The 25643-nt window shown below is 50.8% G+C and overlaps 1 protein-coding gene and 1 long non-coding RNA gene across 4 annotated transcripts in view; both read left to right on the forward strand.

Moving 5' to 3' along the window:
* ABCG1 (ATP binding cassette subfamily G member 1) overlaps positions 1-25643 on the forward strand; it is a 63463-nt gene that overhangs the window by 18427 nt on the left and 19393 nt on the right. For all 3 annotated transcript variants that reach the window (XM_006071535.4, XM_006071536.4, XM_044947370.2), the window contains one exon: positions 24940-25057. In XM_006071535.4, coding sequence (XP_006071597.1) covers positions 24940-25057 — 118 coding nt within the window. The remainder of the gene's footprint in view (positions 1-24939; positions 25058-25643) is intronic.
* On the forward strand, positions 8587-13167 carry LOC123466141. The gene is made up of 2 exons (XR_006641371.1): positions 8587-10515; positions 10869-13167. It is a non-coding gene; the product is annotated as an uncharacterized LOC123466141 (long non-coding RNA).

Consider the following 25643-nt stretch of genomic DNA (forward strand, 5'->3'; position numbering starts at 1 on the left):
AAATAAACAGGGTGACAATATACAGCCTTGATGTACTCCTTTCCCAATTTGGAACCAGTCAGTTGCTCCATGTCCGGTTCTAACTGTTGCTTCTTGACCTGCATAAAGATTTCTCAGGAGGCAGGTCAGGTGGTCTGGTATTTACATCTCTTTCAGAAGTTTCCACAGTTTGTTGTGATCCACACAGTCAAAGGCTTTGGCATAGTCAATAAAGCAGAAGTGGGTGTTTTTCTGGAACTCTCTTGCTTTTTCTGTGATCCAACGGGTGCTGGCAATTTGATCTCTGGTTCCTCTGCCTTTTTAAAATCCAGTTTGAACATCTGGAAGTTCTCAGTTCACGTACTGTTGAAGTCTCACTTGGAGAATTTTGAGCATTACTTTACTAGTGTGTGAGATGAGTGCAATTGTGCGGTAGTTTGAGCATTCTTTGGCATTGCCTTTCTTTGGGATTGGAATGAAAACTGACCTTTTCCAGTGCTGTGGCCACTGCTGAGTTTTCCAAATTTGCTGGCATATTGAGTGTAGCACTTTCACAGCATCATCTTTTAGGATTTGAAATAGGTCAGCTGTAATTCCATCACCTCTAGCTTTGTTCATCCACTAGCTTTGTTCATAGTGATGCTTCCTAAGGCTCAGTTGACTTCACAGTCCTGGATGTCTGGCTCTAGGTGAGTAATGACACCATCGTGGTTATCTGGGTCATTAAGATCTTTTTTGTATAGTTCTTCTGTGTATTCTTTACACCTCTTCTTAATATTTTCTGTTTCTATTAGGTCCATACTGTTTCTGTCCTTTATTGTCCCCGGCCCTACACTGCATGGCTCATAGTTTCATTGAGTTAGACAAGGTTGTGGTCCATGGATCAGTTTGGTTAGTTTTCTGTGTTACATGCTGCTGCTACTGCTGCTAAATCGCTTCAGTCATGTCCGACTCTGTGCAACCCCATAGACAGCAGCCCACCAGGCTCCCCCATCCCTGGCATTCTCCAGGCAAGAACACTGGAGTGGGTTGCCATTTCCCTCTCCGATGCATGAAAGTGAAAAGTGAAAGTGAAGTCGCTCAGTCATGCCTGACTCCCAGTGACCCTGTGGACTGCAGCCTACCAGGCTCCTCCGTCCATGGATTTTCCAGGCAAGAGTACCAGAGTCGGGTGCCATTGGGCTTAGTTAAAATTTTCCTTCTTTCTCTCTTGTTTATTTTAATAAAATGATTCCCAGTCTAGTGCCTTTTAGTAGCTTGTGCTCAGCAGAGAAGGGGTTGAGGGTGGGATGTGGCCTCAAGAGTCAGAGTCTGGGTTCAAAACCTACCCTACTCCAGCTGGGCATCTGGGTGAGTTACTTAACCTCCCTGTGAAAAGGGATTATTGGTAATAATACCCATGTTATTGAACCAAATAACTTGATATAGGTGAAGATCTGTGCCCAATGTGCAGTATTTAATAAACAGTAGCTACAGTCCTTGTGAATGCTACATGTCCTTAAGCCTGGAGGAGGGCATGGTAACCCACTCCAGGATTCTTGCCTGGAGAATTCATGGGCAGAGGAGCCTGGCAGGCTACAGTCCATGGGGTGGCAAGGAGTCGGATACAACTGAGTGACTTTCACTTTTTTCACAGTAGTTATGAATGGGATTATATGGGATATAATTAAATATTCATAGCCCAGAGGTCATAGGATGGATCAGAGCCTTTGGTTATCATTCTAAAAGTAAGTTGGGGGTAAAATCTGAGACTTTAGAAATAAAAAAAAGTGAAGACACTGTACAGCTGGTGGACGTCAACTTAGCTGAACGTTTCTTGGGTATGAGGGAGGAGCAGGGAAACATTTGGGGCCTTCCTGAGGTCACGAGGCTGTAAGTCTTGAGTGAGAGGGCGAGTCCAGCCCTGTGTCCCCGTCTTGGGCTGTGAGGGCCCACTAGCAGCCTCCCAGAGGAGGGTGGCTGTGGTGTGACCTGCCTTGCCAAGTGAGTCCCCGTCACTTTGTCAGGCCTGGTCTCCAGGTCATCAACAGGGAAATTCTGGTTGGAGAAGCGTGAATGACAAGTTCAGAGTTTCTGGGAGGACCCCGGGATCCTGTCTGGACCCCAGGCTCCTTCTGTTTGTTCTGCATCCAGTCAAAAGATCCGTTGACCTCCCTGGCCGAGGGGCATTTTTTTTCAACTTTATTTATTTTTTTTAATTGAAGAATAATTGTTTTACAGAATTTTGTGGTTTTCTGTCATACATCAAGAAGAATCAGCTATTGATGCACCCATGTCCCCTCCTTCCCACATCCCTCCCCATCCCACCCTTCTAGATTGTCACAGAGCCCCTGTTTGAGTTCCCTGAATCATATAGCAAATTCCCATTGGTTATCTATACACTCTAAAGGTTAAATTGTTTACTTCCTGCCTGCTTGTGCCCTGGAGCATTGTTTACACAGAGAATGAGCCAGTGTCATCAGAGAGAAATCCGAGGAGCTTGGAGGCTGTGGGAGCAGAGCCTGCAGTAGGATTCAGGCCTGGCCCAGATTAAACCTGCTGCAGATCTTTGTGGACAGCAGACTGTTGTGACAAATGGATCCCGCACTCACTTGGGCAGGGCAGTGCAGGATCAATCTGCTGCTCTGGGACTTTGTCAGCACTGCAGGGGTCGGGGGAGCATTGGGGTGGCCACATAGGCAGACTTTCCAGAGGGACTCGGGGGCCCAGGTGTCTGGACCTGCCAGGAAGGAGCACGTGGATCTCCGGGAGTTTCATGACTCTGACGCTTGAGGACTTGTTCTGAGAGGCCTGCCCACATTCAGAAGTGCCGGCCTCTTGGAATATGAGCTGGACCACTGGCTTGGGCCACCGGCTTCATGAAACCCTGGGCAAAGTGGGCCTTCTTGCTATACATAACATCAGTGAGCTCACCAGGAACTGAAAGGGGGACACATCAGAGCTGTGTTTCTGGGTGGAACTTGAAAATCCATAGGCTTTGGTGATTTTATGCTGCTGCTGCTGCTGCTGCTGCTAAGTCGCTTCAGTCATGTCCGACTCTGTGCGATCCCATAGACGGCAGCTCACCAGGCTCCTCCATCCATGGGATTTTCCAGGTAATTTTACACTGTTTCATAAATGATTCCGTTGTATGGAGGATGTCCCACAGTGCTTCAGTCATCTATTCACAGACTTGCCTGCTGGGGAGAGTGCAAAGGAGCCAGATAGGCTTCTAAGAAACCCTCCTGGTGCGGGTGCCTACGTGGGCCTGCCCGAGCCCTTCTCTGGGTATTTTGTTCTTAGTGATACCGGTCACCGCAGAATAAGGTCAACATGTCCACCATCCTCTGCAACAGCTCCAGCAACCAGTCAGGGAACACGGGCAGCCAATGCAGTTACTGATTTGCCCATCAGTCAGCGCATCTGAAAGGCCTGATTGTCTCTCGTGCACCGTGTTGCCATGGTCTAATAGGCGGCGTTCTCTTACTTCGCAGTCCCCATTCTCTTTTTGGCAAAGAACTGGAGCCTCTTCCTGGTCTCCCAGATGGCAGATTCTGAATTGCAAGGATCATAGTTTACGAATTTTAACAATTCTACTTGGAGCACGCAAGTGTCCTAGTGGTTGGAGTGTGAGCTGAGTGGTGGGAGACCTTCTTGCCTCTGTGCTGAACAGAGGCCCATTCCCCTGACACAAAACAACTGACTCTGCAACGAACTTGGAAAACACCTGCTGAGCGCTGTGACCTTTACCCCTGGTGAAGCACTTTCATATGGTGGTTGGCCAGAGGCAGAGAAAACCCCAAACTTATTGGAGGAACTTGAGACTTGGAGAAAGTCATCCTGGGAAGGGGAGGGAAGCCAGCAGTGTGGGCTTCATTATCTCACGACTCACTGGCTGAGGGTGAACCCTGAGGAAGACGACCCCATGCCTGGCAGGTCCCAGATCCCCCTTCACTGGCCCAGCTTTAACCCCAGGTGCCTCCTGCAGTTCAGCCTTATCCCAGGAGCTGAGTGTCAGAAGTGTGTCCCCTGGGACTGTCTCTGGGCCTCTTCCATTGAATTGCGGACATCCTGTGCTTTGTACCAGAAGGTGTAGGATAAAGCCAACTTCAGGATCAAAAAGTCCAGTGGAAGAACCAAAGAAAACAGGATTTATGTAAAAGCTTGACGCTTTCCGTTAGCTTGTGTAGAAGCCTGATTCATAAGGAAGATGTTGGTTTGGGGGTTTTGTAGTCATAAAAATTACAAAGCCACTGGAAATTGCATTCTTCTCCAGTTGACTTTAGGTGTTTGGGCCAGATAAAGGGAAAAGCTGGTGAGGGCAGCAGGATGTCTTTATTCTGATTTGCTTCACGAGAGGACTGCTTGGACAGGGTGCTCTCATGGACACTGGGGTCCTCTCGTTTGTGAGCTGGGCCACACATCCTGCAGTCTGCTGCACATGACATGGCCAGCCAGGGGACAGGAGGATGGCAAAGCAGGAGCAAAGACGAGCCTGCCCTCATGGGAGGAAGGCATGGAGAGGCCCAGCAGGCAGGGCAGAGCTAGACAGGCAGGCGGAGTCCTGTCGAGGCAAGGATGGGAGCGGCTCAGTGGGTAGGAGGCCTGGCAAGTGGGTACTGAGCTCACTGGACAACCTCTGGGGGAATCCAGGCAACATGGCATTTTCCCTGTTCCTGAGTGCCTCCCTTTCTCAAACGCACCTCCACATCTTGGTGGAGATCTGACGGCCAGCAGATGGAGCTCAAGGCGGGGAAAGTGCTAGTGAGACAGACGAGACACCTTGCCTGTGTCTCTCCTCCATGGAATGGCCCAGAATAAGATCCAGGACGTGGCCCTGGGCCGGAGCGTTCCAACACCTGTCACCAGGGGAGGCAGCAGCTCTGGGTGGTGGGGACAGGGACTGAGGGCCAGGAGGCAGACATCACTGCCCCACCCACCTCTGGGCACCCCACGGGCTCTCCTGGCAGCTCCCAGACTTTCAAGGGGGCAGCACTGAATTTGCCATCCAGGCACTTCAGAGAAATAAAGGTGGGGACTTTTACAGGGGCTGTTTCTTGAGGGAAAATAGTCATCAATGGACATAAAATAGCTTTGAAAGGAATTACTGCTATCGAGACAGTTTTCACCTAAGATATTGGCAAAACAATAAAACTGTCCTAATGATTTACCTACGACTGAATATTTTCATAGATGAAGCTCAGTGCAGTTCAAAGACAGTAAACAGAGCTGCTTTGGCTACGAGAAGAATCATCAGTCACAGCTTTTCCTCACTGACATAAAGGGATGAATGCCATGCCTTGAGCTTTTGAGTTTCTTTTTCATCAGTTTGCCTTGCAGAGAGAAGAAATGACATTTCAATATGCAATAGCAGGTACATATATTAGTGCGTGTATTTACAAGTGCACCCTCGTGTGATCGTATTGATACATGAGTATTTTTTCCAAATTTAGGAAAAGCTATTAAAGATTGCAATGGTCCAGTCTTCTCATTTTATAGATGAGGAAGCCCAGGTTGAAAGACCTTTGGTTTGAGATAAACCAGCTTTTGCGATCCAGCCCTATTACTGCCACGTCTAAATTTGTATCTTACGTGCATGTATTCATTTTGTTCTGACTGAGATACTGATGATCCTGCTGTCAATATCAAAGCCTCATGTAACCAGATTGCTACTGCTACTGCTAAGTCACTTCATTCGTGTCTGACTCTGTGCGACCCCATAGATGGCAGCCCACCATGTGCCCCCGTCCCTGGGATTCTCCAGGCAAGAACATTGGAGTGGGTTGCCATTTCCTTCTCCAATGCATGAAAGTGAAAGGTGAAAGTGAAGTCGTTCAGTCGTATCCGACTATTTGCGACCCCACGGACTGCAGCCTACCAGGCTCCTCCATCCATCGGATTTTCCAGGCAAGAGTACTGGAGTGGGGTGCCAAAAAATCAGATAATCAGATGGACCAACTGAGCCCATCCACCACAACTATCAAGCCTGTGCTCTGGGGCCCAGCAGCTGCAATTACTGCAGCCTGACCACCCAGAGCCTGCGTTCCACAGCCAGAGCAGTCACCTCAAGGAGAAGCCTGCACACCATAACCAGAGAGTAGCCCCTGCTTGCTGAAACTAGAGAAGAGAGCCCACGCAGCAACGAAGACTTAGCACAGCCAAAAATAAATAAATAATAAAAAAAAAAAGTGGAGCTGGAGAAGGGGCAATTCTTGGAATACACACATTATGACACATTTATATAAATTCCAAAACCATGGAAAACTTACCAAACTTATTTAAGGATAAATACAAATGTCATACAATACAGACAAAAATAAGGGGATAATACAATTCCAGATGGTTGAGCTCAGGAGTGGCATGACGTGTGTCTTCATTTATTTTTCTTTCTTAAACCTCACCAACTTGTCATCTCCAGCAGAGAATTAGGCGAGCAGCCCATTGCTTGGTTTACATTCTGGCCTCCCACCTGGTAGTCATGGTACCCTAGGAAAGTTATTTTAGCTCTCTGTGCCTCAATTTTCTTTTCTGTAAAATGGGGGTATTGAAGTCTGTACCACACAGGGCTGTGGTGAGAATCAAACTAATTCATACTCATGGGGCTTTCCAGGTGGCGCTAGTGGTAAAGAACTTGCCTGCTGATGCAGGAGGCATGAAGGGACATGGGTTCAATCCCTGAGTTGAGAAGCTCCCCTGGAGGAGGGCGTGGCAACCCACTCCAGTATTCTTGCCTGGAGAATCCCATGAACAGAAGAGCCTGGAGGGCTACAGTCCATAGGGTCACAAAGAGTTGGACATGACAGAGCGACTCACACTCATGCTTGGATTTTAACTCACTCCAGGGCCACGGTTTGGGAAGTCACTGGAGGGAAGGTCAACTTTTGATGTCATCCCAGGCCAGGTGGTGGTGGCAGTGAGTGAGGTTTGGGGGCCACTGTTTGGAGGCGGCAGGGGAAGGGACTTCTGTGCTGGGGCTGCTGCCTATGTGCTCTGCCTTTTCCAAAGTCCCTACGTGCCTGCATGTGACAGTGGCTTTTGGAGACCAATGTAGCCGGGCCTGTGAGAAGCAGCAGAAGACGCCTCTAAACCTAGATCCCAGCCTGGGGGCAGCTCGTCCCCAGGGAGTACGCCTACTCTGCCCTGAATCAAGGGCTGCTCCAGCGGGAGATTCAAGGGTGGGTGAGGGCCTGTCAGCCAGGAACATGGGTGAGGAGCCAAGACCCCAGTGTCTGCCAGGGCAGGTGCTCAGAGTAGGTCATAAGACCAGAGCAGGGATGTGCAGGTGCCCATGTGGGGAGAGCAACCCAGCCCCCGTGGAGGGTGGAGAGTAAGCCAGAACCATGCTGGACTCAGCTCAGCAAGGCCTGGGACACAGTTCACTACAGTGAGCCCCGCCCCCAATGAAGAGCCCCCTGCCCCCCGACCGCCAGCCATCCACAGTAGGAAGAGAGACTTCCATCTGATGGGACCCATGGGGCAGGTGCAGTCAACACCCCACTGTCCCCAAGCCAGGAGCCCACATTGCAGCAGCTGGGCACCACCCTTGGTGCTGTGACTTTTCTCTGGGGAACACAAACAGGATACTGCATTTCAGTGACTCTGTCAAGTGGCCCCTGACTTGTCACTGTCCGCCGAGTGGCTGGGCTTTGAAGGACGGGCAAACAGCCCTGTGTTGTGGGAGTGCCTCTTAAGTTGGTGGATTTCCCAACCTTGTGGAGTCGGGGGTGAGAGGAAGCTATGGGCGGCTCTTTGGGATGCTTATGGACACAGAGCAGCATTTTGCATATATACTGATGTGGTAACCGCCCACCAAAATTCAGAACCCATGCAGACAGGAGGGCTAGGGGCCGCTTCTGCTGAGGTTCAGGGCATTGGGATGCTGGGGGCCGGAGCAGGCAGAATGACAGAGACCCCAAAGCAGGAGGGAGATTAGGATGCTGATGCAGGGAGAGGTTCTGAGGAAACAAGGATGAAAAGCATTGCTGAGCTGTGGCCAGGGGACCATTTTAAGCCTCTTAAAGTCATGCCCTGGGGAAACTGTCCAGAAAACTTTCCACCTCGTCTGTTGCCTGGTTGACTTCCAGAGTGGAGCACCTGCTTAAAGCCCAGGGGTCAGTGTTCACAGCCTGACCATTCGAGCAGCTGTTCCGAAGGCAGAATGGACTTCCTGCCATGACACCCACTGGGGGTGGCAGATGAAGATGTGCTGTTTGCACAGTTCGAGAATGAACGGTAATGTCCTCATTTTACAAGTAGTCCCTTCCCCCAGACTCAGAAACTCTCACATGTGGTTAGGTCCATTTGGACGTTTTTAGGTCCAGTTTCCCAGGCCTGGTTCCTGTTATTGTTGTGAGCATAAAAAGTCCCCTTTTACTTCAGATGCAAAAAACAAGAAGAAAGAGGTCTGAGTGGTGGGTGTAGCTTTGCCCCTTAATAAGAAAAAGTACTTAATAAGGAAATCAGTCCTGAATATTCATTGGAAGGACTGATACTGAAGCTGAAGCTCCAATACTTTGGCCACCTAATGTGAAGAACTGACTCATTGGAAAAGACCCTGATGCTGGGAAAGATTGAAGGCAGGAAGAGAAGGGGGTGACAGAGGATGAAATGATTGGATGGCATCACCAACTCAATGGACATGAGTTTGAGCAAGCTCCGGGAGTTGGTGATGAGCAGGGAAGCCTGGTGTGCTGCAGCCCATGGGGTCACAAGGAGTCAGACATGACTGAGCGACTGAACTGAACTGAAGGAAAAGTGAGGCACTGATGAGCTGACCCTTGGGAATTAGGGTGAGACGCAGGCAGGGTTAAGGAGGAAATGTCATCAGTGTCTGGGAACACGGACCTTGTACTTTTTGCCTTGAGCATACTCAAAGAGGGAGGAAGAGGGTCTGGAGAGCAAGGCAGTCTGTTCTCACCATGAGTCCCTTTGAAGCCCAAGACCAGACTGACGGGGAAGGAAAGGGGAGGAGGGGAGGTGGGGAGGGGTGTAGCCGGGCTCCTCTTGTCAACATTGGCATCTAGAGGAAAGTCACGACCTTGGGTGCAGAAATGGTCCTTGGGTGTTGATTTCAGTTTGAGGTTGATGTGATACTTGGAGCTTATTTGGCACCCTTATCAGTGCTTTTGGCATAATTTAAGTCATCGGAAGGATTTTTTTCTTCAATGTTCTAGCAGGTTTAGAAGCTTGTGAAAAAGATCAGTTCTGCTTTTAGAAGGATAAAAATACTGCAGTGATGGAGAGCTGCCTCATGCCTGACAGGCAGGTGTGACAGCCACTGTCTGCACTGGGGCAGGGGCTCCTCTGCCAGTGAGCTTCTGTACTGACCAACTGTGCAACACGGGAGTGTGTGTACATGGTGTGTGTGTGTATATGGTATGTGTGTGTACATAGTGTGTGTGTGCACACACTGTGTGTGTGCATGGTATATGCATGTATATAGTGTGCGTGCACACAGTGTGTACATGGTGTGTGTGTGTACATGGTATGTGTGTGCACATGGTGTGTGCATGTACATGGTGGGTGTGGACATGGTATGTGAGTATATGGTTTGTGTGTATATGGGGTGTGTGTACATGCTGTATATGTGAATGGTGTGTGTGTATATGGTGTGTATATATCCATGGTGTAGTGTATAGTACATGATATAGTGTATATACATGTGGTATGTGTATATACATGGTGTGTGTGTACACATGTATATACATGGGATGTGTACATGTGTGTACATGGGATATGTGTATATGTGTTTTACATGATGCATGCACATGATGTGTATACACACCCATGTATGGCATGTGTGTACCTGGTGTGTGTACATATGTGTATACACGGTGTCTGTGCCCTGTGTACATGGTATGTGTGTGCACACGGTGTGTGTACACATGCGTGCACGTGGTGTGTGCATGTGTGTGTGTGTGTGTGCATGTTGGAGGTGCATAGTACATTGTTCTCTTGATATCACAGCTGCTCTGAGCACCCAGCCCAGGAGTCCTGGCTCCAGGGGGCTGTCATTCCCGATGACCCATAGAGCCTGGTGACAGGAAATGATGTCACTGCAGTGTGCCAGCTGTGTTGTCTGGGACCCTAACCCACTGAGAATCAGCAGTTCTCACAGTGTAAACAGAGGCAGGCCTGCTCCCAGGGAGGCTGAGGTCAAGGTTCCTCTTCACAGGGGCTGACCGGGCTCTGTACCTAGCAGCCTTTAGAGGCTTTCTGGAGCATTCCAAGAGTGGGCTCTGGCTCATTGAAAATGATCACAGGCTTGAGCAACCAGGCCCAGAATGTTAACCGTGGGGTGGATGCTCTTTTGGGTGCCCCTTCCCTGCAGATGCACTGGGATGCACACAGGGTCCTCAGTCTACGTGAATGAGGATGGCGGCCCAGCTGTCCGTCTTCAGGTGACAAGGTCACTGTCGGGTGGCTTGCGGCTCACCGGGTGCGTTTTGTGCCTGTTGCAGCTGCAGCCCCTGCCTGCTGGAAGGGCGCCCCACCTCCTCTGGATGCCCTTCAAGCACATGATCTTGTTCTGTCTTCACAAACACCCTGAAGGTCAAGGTAAGGAAATGAGTCTAGGAAGCTGAAGCAACTTGTCCTGGTCACACCGCAAACTAGGGGCTGAGCTCCAGGGTGGTGGAGGGGCCACTGGGGCCAGACCAACTCCATCAGAATAGCTTTCAAAGCTCCAGGAAGACCCCACATGCCAGTGATATTGGGGACCACGGGGCTGGCGGCTCTGCAGAAGTATTTTCCAGCATCTGGTCTGAATTATTCCTTGTTGTTTATGGAGTTATCATTAAAGAGACACAGGGCTGATGAAGAGAGATGCAGAGTTAGCAGGACATGTGCTAGTATTTCCTGGGTGCTGGGGATGGATGACCTGGGACCCTCCATCTATCCTGCTCCTCTAGGCAGCCTCATCCCAAAGCTTGTGGCAAGGCAGCGTGAGGACAAGATAGTGACCCTGAGAAAGACAATGCAGGGACATCCAGACTCTGAGAGACCTCTCACTCGGGCTGCCTGCCCACTGTGCGCACTGCCTCCCACACTGGATCCAGCACTCCAGAAACTGGAATGTGTTTCAATCTGTGGTCAAGATGAATCTCACACACTTAAGGGTGTGATTGAACTGGCCACTGAAATGCCTGCAGTCCACAGATGCCTCCCTGAATGGCAGGAGTGAGTGAAGTCATCAAGCCAGCAAAGGAGATTTCGAAGATGATGGAGCTTGTGCTATGGGCTGAATTGCTCCCTGCAGTCAGGCACACTGGATAACACTGGCAAGTACAGGGAACCTTTACACTCTCTTCCAGAGGTGACTGACCAATCAGAACACGACTCGTCCTCTCCTGAGTCACCGAGGCAGCCCCTCTAGCCCACACATGCCTTCTCTGTGTCTCCCCCTACCCCACTTCCCTCTCCCATCATTCATCCCATTTCCCCTTCCTGGTTCCCAAGCATGGAGAAGGATACAGAAGGATTCCATGCTCACCAGGTCAGACAGTCCTTTGATTGCTGTAATTTTCGCATCCCATGATATCGACATTAATTGTCATCCATTGAGTAGGAATGTCTGCCTATGTCTCTACCTCTCAGCGGAGAAAATATGCAGTCAATGAGCTCAGTTCTGGGCAGTGGGGGATCACTGATATGTGTGGCATGAGGCAATGCCCTGGGGTTACGCAAGTTTTGTTTGGCAGACCTAGAAAATGTGTCACTTGACGATTCTGTGAGTCTGCTGTGCAAAATGTTACCATTAAAAAATAATTGAAGGCACACATCCACTTGAGAACAATGATCTAGGTTTATTGCCTTTATAATCTGCTTGGGCTCCCTTGTTTCTTTTTAGTTGTCAGGGTTCAGAACCAACTGAAAAACATCTCTTTGAAATGAAAGACCTGCTTCAGATTGAGACAAGATTCTGGGCCAGGCTCTGCAGGTCGGTGATCTCAACCTCAGTGTTTGCTGGGAGCATTGTGTCTGCAGATGCAATTCCATGTCTCCGGCCCTTATGTCAGGACCTTTGGTTGTTTTGGTAGGAGCCCGCCCCTTAACCTCAGCTGACATTTGATTCAGCAGGAGAGCCCCACGTGACTCACAGTTGGAGAAGTCTAAGTTTTTCTTTCCTCATGGGAAACTGAGGCCAAGATGGTGGGAAGCCTGTGCATGGCCATTCTCTAGCCATGAGCACAGCCAGTCGTGAGCCCCAGGTTTCCTCCTGCCACTGTGCTCCCTCCTTTCCAGAGGTCTCCACTGGAAGCTCCAAGGCCGATTATCTTTCTTTCCATATTTAATTGCGTGGCACATAACCAGCTCCTTTAAACTTATCATGAAAAAACCTGTACTGGAGATGATGTAACCAGGCTTCGTGCCCACATGAGCTGCACAGGAGAGTCTGAGAAGGACCTTGGACTGGAGAAGGACCCCTGGGAAAGCTGCAAGACAGCAGCTCTCATCACTTCCAGAACATTCTTTCTCAGAACACTGCCTCTTGTAAATGTTTGCCGGCTGAAAAGTATAGCTTCTCCGTAATGTTCATGTAGGAGTTATCTTCAGAGGGAAGTGGTCCCCTGGGTCTGGCAGGGATGCTGCTGGTGTGGGCAGTGTGAGGGTGGGCGTGTTCATTTCCCATGGCTGATGGAAATTACTACAAACTCGGTGGCTTAAAAACACACAAATCTGTGGGTCTTCCCTGGAGGTTCAGAGATTAGGGTTCCACACTTTCACTGGAGGGGGTAAGGATCCAGTTCCTGGTTGAGGAACTAAGATCCCGCAGGCCCTTCAGTTCAGTCAAAAACATTTTTTTAAACTTTTTAAACAAACCTCACAAATTTGCTACCTGAAAATTCCAAAGGTCAGAATATAAAATTAAAGTGTTAGCAGGGCTGTGTTCCTTCTTTCCTTCTGGAGGCTTCAGGGAAGAATCCTTTCCTTCCTTTTCTTGCTCTGGAGACACCTTGGTTCCTGGTCCCATGGCCTCTTCCTCCACCTTTAAAGTCAACAGAGTAGCATCTTCAAATTTCTTTTTCTATGCATCTATCTTCATAGCTCCTGCCACTGCCTCTGACTCTCCTGCTTCCTTCTTTCCCTCATAAAGACCCTTGTGATGATTTTGGACCATCATGCACCACCCCCACCCTCACCCCCACACCTGGGTAATACTGAATAATCTCTTGATCTAAATATTCTTCATTTAATCCCATCTACAAAGACAACATACAGATGCCAAGAGCTAGGATGTGGACATCCATGGAGATTATGATTCTACCTCCACAATGAGGCAAAGTGTGAATCCCACCACCCCTCCCTCCACCCACCCACCCATCCCTCCCTCCAGAGTTCTCTTCACCCCTAGTCTCCAAGATCTGGGCATGAAAACTACTCTGGGGCTTGCAGTTGGGGATTGCTCTAAACATGGTTCTGCTGTCAACTGGAAAAAAAAAAAAAAAAAAAAGCACAATGTGACAATTATGAGTTAAGTTTTATTTGGAGAAAAATGAGGACTATAGCCTGGGAGCAGCATCTCAGATAGCTCTGAGAAATTGCTCCAAAGAATCAGGGGAGGAGGTCAGTATGTATGTGATTTTGGTGAAAGGTGAGTACATGCAATTAACCACATATTTTTAGCAGAAGGTTTCTGCCAATCATGGGGAACAGTCATCACCGGAAAGGATTTTAATGTTTTTCTAGATACAAGGAGATAAAAGAATTAGGCTCAAAAAAAATCTTCTCCTGAAAATATCTAACTATGTGAAGACCTGTTCTGCCAGTTTTTCCCAGAGCACTGATGCTGCATTCCTGATCTCCACCCTGAACTCCTTTAGTGGGTGCTGAAGGTCAGCAGCTGTAGCAGCTCCTGATTTGACCCTTGTAGAGATAGATGGCACGTGACAACTTGTGGGTGACATTGCTGTTCCTGGTGAGCTTTGGAGACATGGGCTGGGACGTCCTATCAAAGAGGGGTCATGGGATTAGGGCAGCTGCTAGTGCCTGCCTTCAGGGCTTCTGATGAGGGGCCTGCAGGTGGCCCTCGAAACCGTGGCTCCGGTGGTACTCCTGACAGGGGTGGCATGATGGGAAGTCTGGGAGGGATGGGAGAAGAGCCAGCCCAAAGCTTTCCTAGCACTTGGCATACCCACAGGCTGTCACCCCTGTGCTGGCTGAGCTAGCCTGGTTCATTCTAGAATTCTGGAGACCCATGCCCTCCAGAGCAACTTGTGGTTCGGGGCAGTGCTCTTCTTCACTTCTGGGTGTAGAGTGCATGCCCTCCTCCCAGGCACACCCCAGCTGTCCTGATCTCCCCCAGAACTGTGCCCCCTCCTTACCTGGCCTTCCTCCAACCTCCCAGAGGGATGACAAGGCCAGAAGTAGCATGGCTGGTACTCCAGGGTCCTAGGGCAGGGCTGGCAACAATGCCCTGGGGACCAAACCCCTCCCTCCACCTCCTGGTTCTTTAAGTAGAGCTTCATCCGGATGTTGTCACATCCGTTTGTTTCATCTGGCTGCTTTTGTGGTAAAACCACAGAGCTGAGTGGTTGTGACAGGCTGTGTGTCCTGCAGAGCCTAAAATATTGATGATCTAGCCCTTAAAGAGATGAGTTGCCAACTCCTAGTCTGCAGGGTTTGAGCCCTGTCATCGCCACCATCCGACCAGTCATTCAAGGAGCACTTCCTAGGGTCCTCCCTGGTGGGGGCGTCATGTTGGCCCAGGGAACAATGGAGGTGACCCAAGCTGGTGTGGCTTTTGAGGAGTCGGCCATTGTTTGCTCTTGCTCTCCTAAAGTGAAAGTGAAAGTTGCTCAGTCGTGTCCAACTCTTTGCGACCCCATGGACTATACAGTCCATGGAATTCTCCAGGCAAGAATACTAGAATGGGTAGCCTTTCCCTTCTTCAGTGGATCTAACCAACCCAGGGATTGAACCCAGGTCTCCCGCATTACAGGCAGATTCTTTACCAGCTGAGCCATAGGGGAAGCCCAAGAATACTGAATGGGATAGGCTATCCCTTCTCCAGTGGATCTTCCCGACCCAGGAATCAAACCAGGGTCTCCTGCATTGCAGGCAGATTCTTTACCAACTGAGCTATTAGGGAAGCCCCTTGCTCTCCTAACTGTCACTCATCTTGTGGACTGGCAAGATTGCTGGAACCATGTCTCTGCGCCCATCGGGCAATTGTGCCTGCATTTGGTGCCCACAGTCATGGCCTCCAGAGGTGCTTCCCTCCATGCAGTCAGTCTCACTACATGAGGGTCATGGTATCCTGGGTATGTTATTCTGTTAACACCAGTCATGTCAGGGCTCACAGGGCAGGAAGGGCAAAGGATCAGGGTTTCCTGGATGAGCCTGTGGAGGAAGGTGAGGACCCTGTGTCACCTCTCGGGTAAAGCTGGTGACCTGGCCACTCACGTTTAGAGTGGACACTTAACCTCTACCCCAAGGTGGGAACCAGAGACCGGGCGGTGGGTGCTTCTGGGAGCTGGCCCAAGTCCCATAGCTCGATGGTGGCTGATCTGGGATCGGACCCCTCCCAAAGGGCCTGAGATGTGAGTTGTCAGCACTTGACAAGCCAGGGTCTTGCCACTCAGTGACACATGAACTGTGCTGAAACCAGGAGGTGCCTGCAAGTCCCTATTCTCCCTTCCTTGTGTTCCCTCTGGATGATTTTGCTGTGGTCCTTTTCGAGTTGTGAGCATTAAAAAGAGCTGCCCGAAATATCCAAGAGCTTGCTGTTTGCAGCAGGGCAGGGGGAACGTGGAGATACACATGTGGAGTCCCAGTGATTAAAGACCTGGGTCTGAACCTCCTCCTGCCGACTGGTGGTGTCAGAGGTGACAGCACGAGGCAGGACAGGTGGTCAGTTTCTGTGCCCACCCTCCCTGTGTCCCCACCCCCTGCTCTGCCAAGGAGCTGAGGAGCTGATGGTGGGAAAATATCCATTAGCAGAAAGAACAAATAGAAAGACAGCCCAGAAATGGGGACTTGCTCGAAATCCCCTGGCCCTCATTTCCATGTAAGCTGCTGGCTCCTTGCCAGTGTCCTCCTGCCTCCCTTTCTACATGGAATCCCCAGCAGCCATGTTCAGATGGCGCAAGGCACCCCTACCCACCCCACTAGCTCGGGGCCTCTTTGTAGCTGCAGGTGGACTGGACCAGGAGGCATCTGTGGGGGTTTCAGATGTCCCTGGTGGTCAGATGGTCAGTGATGACAGTGGTCTGGGTTCTTATTTGGAAAACTGACCTCTTGGGTGTGTGGAGATGGGAGTGGGGTTAGAGGGGGTGGTTGGGTTGTGCTTTATCATTCCTGTGTGAGGGGAGGTCTCCCATTGAGGATACGGACTGCAGGATCTGAGACTCTGTCCTGGAGCCTGGCTGATGGGTGTGGGGACCCTGGGGGTGGTTGAGAGGGGACCGGGTCGGGGTGTGGAGGGGAATATGGGCAGTTCTATTCCTCTCTCTCCTGCAGGCAGCGTCTCTCTGTCCATCGAGGACTCTTCTCTGTGATGAGAGTCACCTTTTTTCTTTCCCTCCAAGATATTTATTTATTTATGGCTGTGATGGGTCTTCATTGCCGAATGCAGATGTTCCCTAGTTTGATACATGACCTTCTCATTGCGGTGGCTTCTCTTGTGGTGAATGGGCTCTAGAGTGTGCGGGCTTCAGTAATTATGGCACACGGGCTTAGTTGTCCCATGACACGTGGTGCTTCCTGAACCAGGGATTGAACCCACGTTCTTCTGCATTGACAGTCAGATTCCCAACCACTGGACCACCAAGGAGATCCGAGACTCACCTCTTTGCTGAGACTCAGAGGAGGCTATTCTGTGTGGCCCAGTCACTTCCACAAGCTTGACACACATGCTAGCTGTGGTCCCTGTGGTTTGAGCACAGTATTTTTATGGCACACTTACCCCCTGGAGGGGTCTGAGTGCCGAGCTGCTGCTGTGGCCTTGGACTTCCAGCCAGCCCACCTGGGAGGACACCCACTGTCCACTCTAGCCCTGCCACACACCACAGACCTCTGTGCAGTGAGCTAGGAAACAGACTGACTGACCTCGGGATCTCCCTAGAAAAGCCAGCCCTTGTTAAAAAGTCCGAAGCTTGTTAAATGAAACTTGAGTGAGCAGGCCCCTGGAGCTGGAGATGAAGGACAAGCCGCTTGTCATTTTCTGCAGGTAACAGGGTCGGGGGCCTGATGGTGTTGGGGGCGGCAGACCCCGATGTGCCAGCGACACTGCTGCTCCGGATCGTCTACACGGCTCTGTGTGTTGCTCTTCCCCAGCAGAGGGTTTTATGACAAGGAGGGGCTGGGAGCATCCACTTGGGTCGGAGGACAGACCCCGCTCCCAGTGAGAGGTCCTTTCAGAAGCGGGGCTTGAGTTCCCCCCAGACCAAAGAAGCTTCCCATGTCCTGGCAAGAACTTTTGGTTTTCTTTATTTAAAAAACAAAGCAAAACAAACTCAAGATTGTTTCAGAATTTGAAGGATAAGAGGACAAGTTGGGAGCTCTTTGGAGCCACAGAGGGGCTGGGGGCCTGGCTCCCATAGCATCTTCCCACATCAACACTGGGAGAGGCTGCTAGTACCTGGGTGGCACATGTGGCCTTTGCTGACCAAGGGCATCTCGTGTTTGAGGCGGGAAGATGTGTGTTTATTCCCATCCTCTGTTAAATATTTCATGCAACAGCAGACTGAATGCGCATTCCCGAATTGAGCTGACCTTGGGGATTCATTCGGAGAAGGCAATGGCACCCCACTCCAGTACTCTTGCCTGGAAAATCTCATGGACGGAGGAGCCTGGTGGGCTGCAGTCCATGGGATCGCTAAGAGTTGGACACGGCTGAGCGACTTGACTTTCACTTTTCACTTTCATGCACTGGAGAAGGAAATGGCAACCCACTCCAGTGTTCTTGCCTGGAGAATCCCAGGGATGGGGGAGCCTGGTGGGCTGCCGTCTATGGGGTCGCACAGAGTCAGACACGACTGAAGCGACTTAGCAGCAGCAATAGCAGTTGGGGATTCATTAGGGCTTCCCAAGTAGTGCTAGTGGTAAAGAAATTGCCTGTTAATGCAGGAGACACAAGAAATGTGAGTTCAATCCCTGGGTCAAGAAGATCCCCCAGAGAAGGAAACGGCAACCCACTACAGTATTCTTGCCTGGAAAATCCCATGGACAGGGGAGCCTGACAGGCTACAGTCCATGGGGTTGCAAAGAGTCGGACACAACTGAAGCGACTTAGCACACACATGCATTGGGAGCAAGCCTGCATGTGGAGGGAGGGTTGGGTGGGGGGAGTTTGCTGCCCGAACCCCCCCAGATGCACTTCCCTGCACTGGCAGAGGTTCTTAGCCACTCTGGGGTTAGGCAGAGAAGTGGTTGGAATGTTGGGTTCTCTGCTCAGCCACTGTGTGGCCTCAGGCAGGTCATGAACCCTCTCTGAGCCCTGGCTTCTCCTCTTCTGCACTATATGGAGAGGCACCCGGGACTCAGCCTGCTGTGGGACATGAAGACAGAGACACCACAGAGCTGGCCCGTACTGACCCAAATGAGGGTGCCCAGGGCTGACGCTTCCCGAGGGGTGGGGGGCTGCTCCTAACCCCTCCTTCAGGGGCAGGTTTCTAGAGTGAAAAAATCCATGCCGGGACCCAACCGGCCTTACAGAACCTCGGAGGTGTTGACAAGCACCATTTCTCTTTAAAGCACTGTTAGCTGACATAGAGGATGTAACCGCAGGCAGTCGCTGCATCTCCCTGCTATCCTGACTTGGGGCTTCCTTTGTGGCTCAGCTGTTAAAGAATCTGCCCGCAATGCGGGAGACCTGGGTTTGATCCTTGGGTTGGGGAGATCACCCAGAAAAGGGAAAGGCTACCCACTCCAGTATTCTGGCCTGGAGAATTCCATCAGTCCATGGAGTCACAAAGAGCTGGTCACGACTGAGTGACTTTCACTTCACTTCCCGAGGTGCATTCTGGACAAGAGTTAGCGCATCCCAGGGGCTGCTGTCTGGCCAAGTGGGGGGAGGGGTAGCCCACCACCAGGCTGGGGTCACAGGCTTTCAAACAGACACTGGCCATGTGGGGTGGTGGGGAACAAAGGAGCAATTTCCCATCTAAGGGGTGTTTCTTAATTTTTCCATAGCAAAGAAGAGCTGTATGCATTTCCAAGGGAGGAAATTACCGGGTTTTCCCTCTGTTTGGGAAAGATGTGTTTCCCTGATTAAAACTCAACAGCCCAGGGGTTCTACTTAAGATTCAAAAGCAGTTCCCACACTGAAGTGATGGCAGGGGGCCTGAGGACCCTCCAGAAGCTCTGTAGATCCCATTTCTTGATCTCAGGGCTTGTTCCTTGGGTGGTTCTGTCTGCGGGAGGTATACGGAGCCATGCGTACATTACCAGTGTGTTCACTTTCCTCTGTGTATTCTATATGTCAGGCTTCCCTGGTGGCTCAGATGGTAAAGAATCTACCTTCAATGTAGGAAACCCAAGTTTGATCCCTGGGTTGGGAAGATCCCCTGGAGAAGGGAATGGCAACCAATTCTAGTATTCCTGCCTGGAGAATTCCATGGACAGAGGAGCCTGGTAGGCTGCAGTCCATGGAGTCACAAGGAGTCCAACACGACTGAGTGACTAACGCACACACACACACACGCATACACTTTCTTTATTTCGGTAAAATTTGCATCAAAAGGGATTCCTTGGAAATGATAGAACATGCACATTTTGACTGCTATTACGTAAGAGTTTACAGATGACTGGGTGTAGAACACCCAGAGGTGTATAACACCCAGAGGGATGTGACACAAGATGTGACACAGAGGGACAACGGTGGCCCATCCATAAGGCAGTGCCCTCTTGGTGGGTTAATCTTGGAGACCATCCAGGCCACTGGTCCTCCACAAGCTCCTGGCCATATCCTGCTAGCCCAGCACTCGCCAGAGGGGTCTGGTCATGTCGGAGGGTGGCTTGGAAAGAAGTGACATCCAAATAGCTGTGCCTGAGATACTGGCCATCACTCTGAGCTCACCTGTGCAAAGAGCTCACCTTCTGATTATTAATGTCATAGACACTTTCTCAGTGACCACTACACGCCAGGCACCACTGCACACGTAGGACATGGTGCTTCAGAAGATGGCTCTGCTTATGTCTTCCTGGAGCTGAGAGGGTCAGGAGGCAGAAGGAGGGGTGCATTGGGGGGCAGGTATAAGATTTCAGGCTCCCCTTGGGCACTCGGTTTGGCGGATGGGCATTGTCTTTAGAAGTAGCCTGCTCAGAGTGTCCTTCATTCCCCAAATGCAGAATGTCCGGACAGGCTCTTTCCGAATTGCTAACGTTGTAAGAGTAACTCACTGCAGGTATAACAGAGCCTTCAGTTTTCGCTTCATGCAAACTGTTAACAAGCATCTTTATCTCCACTTTTTATAGATAAATACAGCCCCACCAGGCGGGTGCTGAATGGACTGTGGATGTTCTGAACATATCTCAGTTCCCCTTGGAAAGGATTTGTTTTTGTTGTTCAGTTGCTCCTACTCTTTGTGACTCCATAGACTGCAGCATGCCAGGCTTCCCTGCCCTTCACTGCCTCCTGGAGTTTGCTCAGATTCATGTCCACTGAGTGGGAGATGCTATCCAACCATCTCATTCATTGTCCCCTTCTCCTTTTGCCTTCAATCTTTCCTGGCATCAGAGTCTTTTCCAATCACTTGACTCTTTGTATCAAGTGACCAAAGTGTTGGAGCTTCAGCTTCAGCATCAGTCCTTCCAATGAATATTCACGGTTGATTTCCTTCAGGATTAACTGGTTTGATCTCCTTGCAGTCCAAGGGACTCTCAAGAGTGTTCTCCATCACCACAATTCGAAAGCATCGATTCTTCAGTGTCCAGCCTTCTTTATGATCCAAATTTCACATCTGTACAGGACTACTGGAAAAACCATAGCTTTGGCTACACAGACTTTTGTCAGCAAAATGATGTTTCTGCTTTTGAATATGCTATCTAGGTTTGTCATAGCTTTTCTTCTAAGGAGAAAGTGTCTTTTAGTTTCACGGCTGCAGTCACCATCCACAGTGATTTTGGAGAAAGGATTAGATCGTGGAAAAGTCACCTCCAGTTGGCTTCATTTTCATGTCCTCAGCGGTGTTTATGGAGAAAGCCTTTATGGGTTTACTCTCATGGTTTTCCTTCCTAATACCCGCTGGGCAGGGCACAGGGTCTGTCAACCAATTCTGAGTTTAGTGGAGCCACGGGATCACTTGAAATGCTATGGTATGTCTTTACAAAACACAGCATGCGTAGCAAGGGCATTTGTAAAGCAAAACTCTGGAAAATGAATCTTGCTTCTCTCAGACTGCTCTTGAACACCAAAGACAAGCCAGGCAAGATGATCCTTGGGCACCCTTGGGCCTGTGGGGCTGTGGGGCTGTGGGGATTCTCAATCAGGTCTGCTCCTCCTCCGTGTTGGGCTTCTCTTCTCCCGCAGATGCTCTGTCCTCCCGTGCCCTGGGCACCTGCTCTAGCCACCCTTCCAACAATAGTATTTCCTCTAACTGCTGGGGCATAACTAGGCTTTCAGCCAGGACCAGACATCACATTGTACTTTTGTCCTTTTCCCCATGAAGACCCCCTGAACATCCCCTCGATGTAAAGCATCCAGGGCTGTGAGACAGACTGGCCTAGGCTTGCTGGAAACTATGGGTTTCCACCTGCTGCCCCCACAGTGCCACACACCCCAACTCATCAGCACATTTGCTTCAGCGCTCCTGCAGTTGGAGGTCAAGGGACACTCCCACTGTTGGTCCCCATCTTCTCGCTTCAGGCTGTGTCCTTCCCATCTGAGAGGATGCTAGCAAAGCTGCCCCACTGAACCCAGGGTCTAAGCAGAGTTTCCTTCTCTGTGATGGGTGGGCCCAAGGCACTATCATCTCTCTGTCTTGCCTGTCTTTCTCTGTTTCTGTTTCTGTCTATCCATCTCTCCTGTCATCCTGGGTCTGGGTTTTGACCAGCCTTTGGGGCTGGACCTTTTAAGGACAGAGCACTCATGCCTTGTGTGGGGCTGATGGGCACTCGGTAGCTCTTCCTCTCTGGAGGTTTATGTGCTTAGAGTCCCCTGAGTGCTCACCGGCCTGATCCAAAGAGCAGCCCAGAATCAGCACCTGTGTAAACAAGTGACCTCTAGACTCGGAGGAGGTGGTTTATCCATTATACCAAAAGCTGGGCCGAGCAGAGCTTCCTCTGGGAAGTAGGGCAGCAGGGTGGAGTGGGGTGGGGTAGAGCATCTCAATTTCATGTTTCTATATGGGGATCAGATACCAAACTCTGCAGTGAAGGACGAGCTCGTTACATAAATACAGGGATGCACCTGGAGAAGGAAATGGCACCCCGCTCCAGTATTCTTGCCTGGAGAATCCCATGGACAGAGGAGCCTTGCAGGCTATAGTCCATTGGGTCGCAAAGAGTCAGACACAACTGAGTGACTAAGCAGAGGGATGCATTTGTGTTCACCAACTCGCTCACACACTCGACTCTAACGGGAGTGCCCCCCATTGGCTCCCCAGCCCTCGGCCAGCGCAGAGCACGCCCTGTCCTCCCATCCTGGCCCATCCAGGGTGGGTGCAGGGGGATGCCTCCTGGACTTCTGAGTCCAGTGTCACCTTCAATCCTAAATACAGGTCTGTCGTTTTAAAAGAAAAGCAGGCTTCTGATATAAACGCGGTGCCCGAGAGGGTGGACCACACACAGGGACACTTCTTGGCCAGCCAGCTCTGCGTCATGTCCCTCTCCGCCCCCCTGGGAGCCCACGCCCCCTCCTAGGAATGGGCTGGGAGGCAGATAACTCCTTCGGCTCCAGGTGTGTTGGTTTAGCCCAGGGTCCACAGTCAGACTCCCAGTTCCAAGCTGGTGGCTGTGAATGACAAGACCACAGTCTATACCCTTGTCTGTCTGCCTTTTCCCCTGAAAGGCTGATGCTTCCCCCAGCTCCCAGACTCGGGTTGGTTCCTGGCATCCTGGCCATGGGCATCACAGCCTGTGTGAGCTCCCTGGAAGTGTTACTATTATCCAGTGCCCTTGTGTGGACCCCATCATCAAGGGTCCCAAAGAGAGCAGCTCCCATGGTCCCCTGCCCGAGGGAAGGGGTCTCACAGACCCCATGGCAAGACTGCCCTCAGGCATCATGATCCAGAATGTACATGACCTCCAAGTGGCTGGTGGTCAACTCAGCCATGCCATACCTCCTCGGCAGCCCCGGTTTTCAGGGGACCAGCTGGAGGTTGGCTAGTTCTGAACTCAGGGAAGCACAGAGCTGAAGGAAGGTTTGCACTGGAGTAACCCCGAAGCTGTCTGCACCCCCCAGGAGACTGCTAATGAGCAGATGCTTGGCATTAGCGCTCCCTCGGTGATGTCACACCGGTCCCCTGGGGTCCCCCTCCACAGAGCTCCCTCCCATGTGGATGGAGCCCACTCTGGGGCTCTACCCACCATGGGGGGTCCCTGCTGTCCCCCAGCTCTTCCATCTGTGTCCACAGCTGGGCAGGTGTAACCTATCAGGGTCGCTGACCCCTACCCTTGTGTTCTTTGGCTTCCCTGCTGTGTGTCTGTCCACCTGCCATCACTGACATCCCAGTGGCAAGAATCTGACTCACCTGCAGACCTAAGCGGCTCTCCCAGATACCCCGCAACCTGCCCATCTGCCACTCGGTCCCTTCCCCCCAGGATGACTGTTTCAGGCCTCCCTGGTGACCACCACTCCCCATAATGAGTCAAGTCGCAAGGCTGCAAGCTTCCTGCCCTTTGCTTCTCTCAGCCTGATTAAAAAGTCCTCAGGGACTGACTCCCCATTCAAATCAGGGAGGCACCTGGTGACAAGTGGGGGTTTGGGGTTCCCATCTGTGAAAGAAGAGAGGCCACTGGGAGAAGATGCCGAGACCTAGACCCAGGCTGGGGTTTGAGTAAACATGGGTTTGGGGCCCGGGGAGTGACTAGGGGCTCGTCAGGTGCCCCAAAGGCCCTGTCCTTATCAGGCCCCTTTCAGCTCTGCGTGGGGAACCAGAATGCTGAATTTGCCCGATTCTGATCATTTAAGGGCATGTCCTGGCAATGTTTCTCAGGGACTGAGAACTGTCTCTGAATTAGGAATCTTCAGATGAATCTAGTTGCCTCTATTTGATTCCTTTTTAAAAAACAAAATTTATTTATTTGACTGTCAGGTCCCACTGCGGCACGTGGAATCTTTTAAGATCTTCAACCATCTGCTTGAAAAGAAGTAACGTGACTCTGTCTGGCATGTGTAGTTCTTTTTTTGTCCTTTCATAAGGCTCTTTGATGGAGATTTGGCAGAAAGTCCAGAGCAATGTGGTATAACTGCAAAATGATAAACTTTCAGTTAGTAATGAATTATTAGCATGTGAAACATTTAATTACAAATGTGGATAAATTCTATATAAATAATTTATACCAATATAGATTTTAAATAGATAAGTCATATGGATTCCTCGTACCCGAGATCAGGGGTCCCCAGCCTCTGGGATCTAACGCCTGATGATCTGAGGTGGGGCTGATGTAATAATATCAGTACCAAGAAAGTGCACAATTAATGTGCTTGAATCGTCCCCAAACCATCCCCTACCCCCTGGTTTGTGGAAAAAATTGTCCTCCACCGACCTGGTCTCTGGTTCCAAAAAGGTTAGGGATGGCTGCCCTAGGTGAGGTCCAGGAAAGGGCTTTGTAAATGCTACAGCCTTGTACACCCACTGGTACTTATCACTAATATAACCCATGAAATGCAACTGAGAAAGTAGGCAGAGGCATATAAAGGACAGGAGGTCCATTTTCGTGCCCAGAACTCAGCATTTTTATAAATACTGTGGGGTGAAACCCTTGCCTGTGGCCTTGGGTCTGCAATTCCATGCTCTGTGTTTGCCTCTGTAGCACTGGGGGCAGAGCCACTATGTCCTGGGATGGCTGGAAATGAACGTGATCCTTTTTTCACAGGATACAAGACCCTTTTGAAGGGCATTTCTGGAAAGTTCAACAGTGGAGAGCTGGTGGCCATCATGGGTCCTTCTGGGGCTGGGAAGTCCACACTCATGAACATCCTGGCTGGATACAGGTGAGCAGACCCTCAGCCAGTGGTCCGCCAGGGGCCAGCGGCATTGATGGGCCACCCCATCACTTTCAAAGGCTCTGGGAAGCCTCAGGGAAGCAGCTTCTGTTTGGTGAATACAGTCATTTTTCAGCTCACCCCACACCCACACTCCTGCCCACACTACTCAGCACCATCCTGGAGCCACCTGCAGCAACCTGGAGACAGGTCTCCCAGCCTAGTTCCCTGGGAAGCCAGTTGATCCAACCCATTCCTTGGAGGAAAGAAGGGACCCACCCCAGGGCCCATGGTCATAGTAGTGGGCTGGACGAAGTTGGAGAGCAGGTATAATCTCACTGGTCTCCATAGACTCTCTGTGTTTCTGTTCTTCGTGGCATCAACGAGGCAGCACAGGATAAGGTGGATCCTAGTAGGATGCCTGTGGCTCCCTCTACCTCCCTGGGCTGCGATGATGCACCAGAGCCGTACTGGACAGTAGAGATGCCCAGTGCGTCTGAGTGGGAGAGTGAGTGTGGCTGGTGGGGCCATGCCCCTCCGTCTCCACAGTATACCCAGGATGCCGCACCTCCACTGTGATCTGAGAGAACAACTC

This window comes from Bubalus bubalis, chromosome 1 (genome assembly GCF_019923935.1).
Source record: "Bubalus bubalis isolate 160015118507 breed Murrah chromosome 1, NDDB_SH_1, whole genome shotgun sequence".
Lineage (NCBI taxonomy): Eukaryota > Metazoa > Chordata > Mammalia > Artiodactyla > Bovidae > Bubalus > Bubalus bubalis.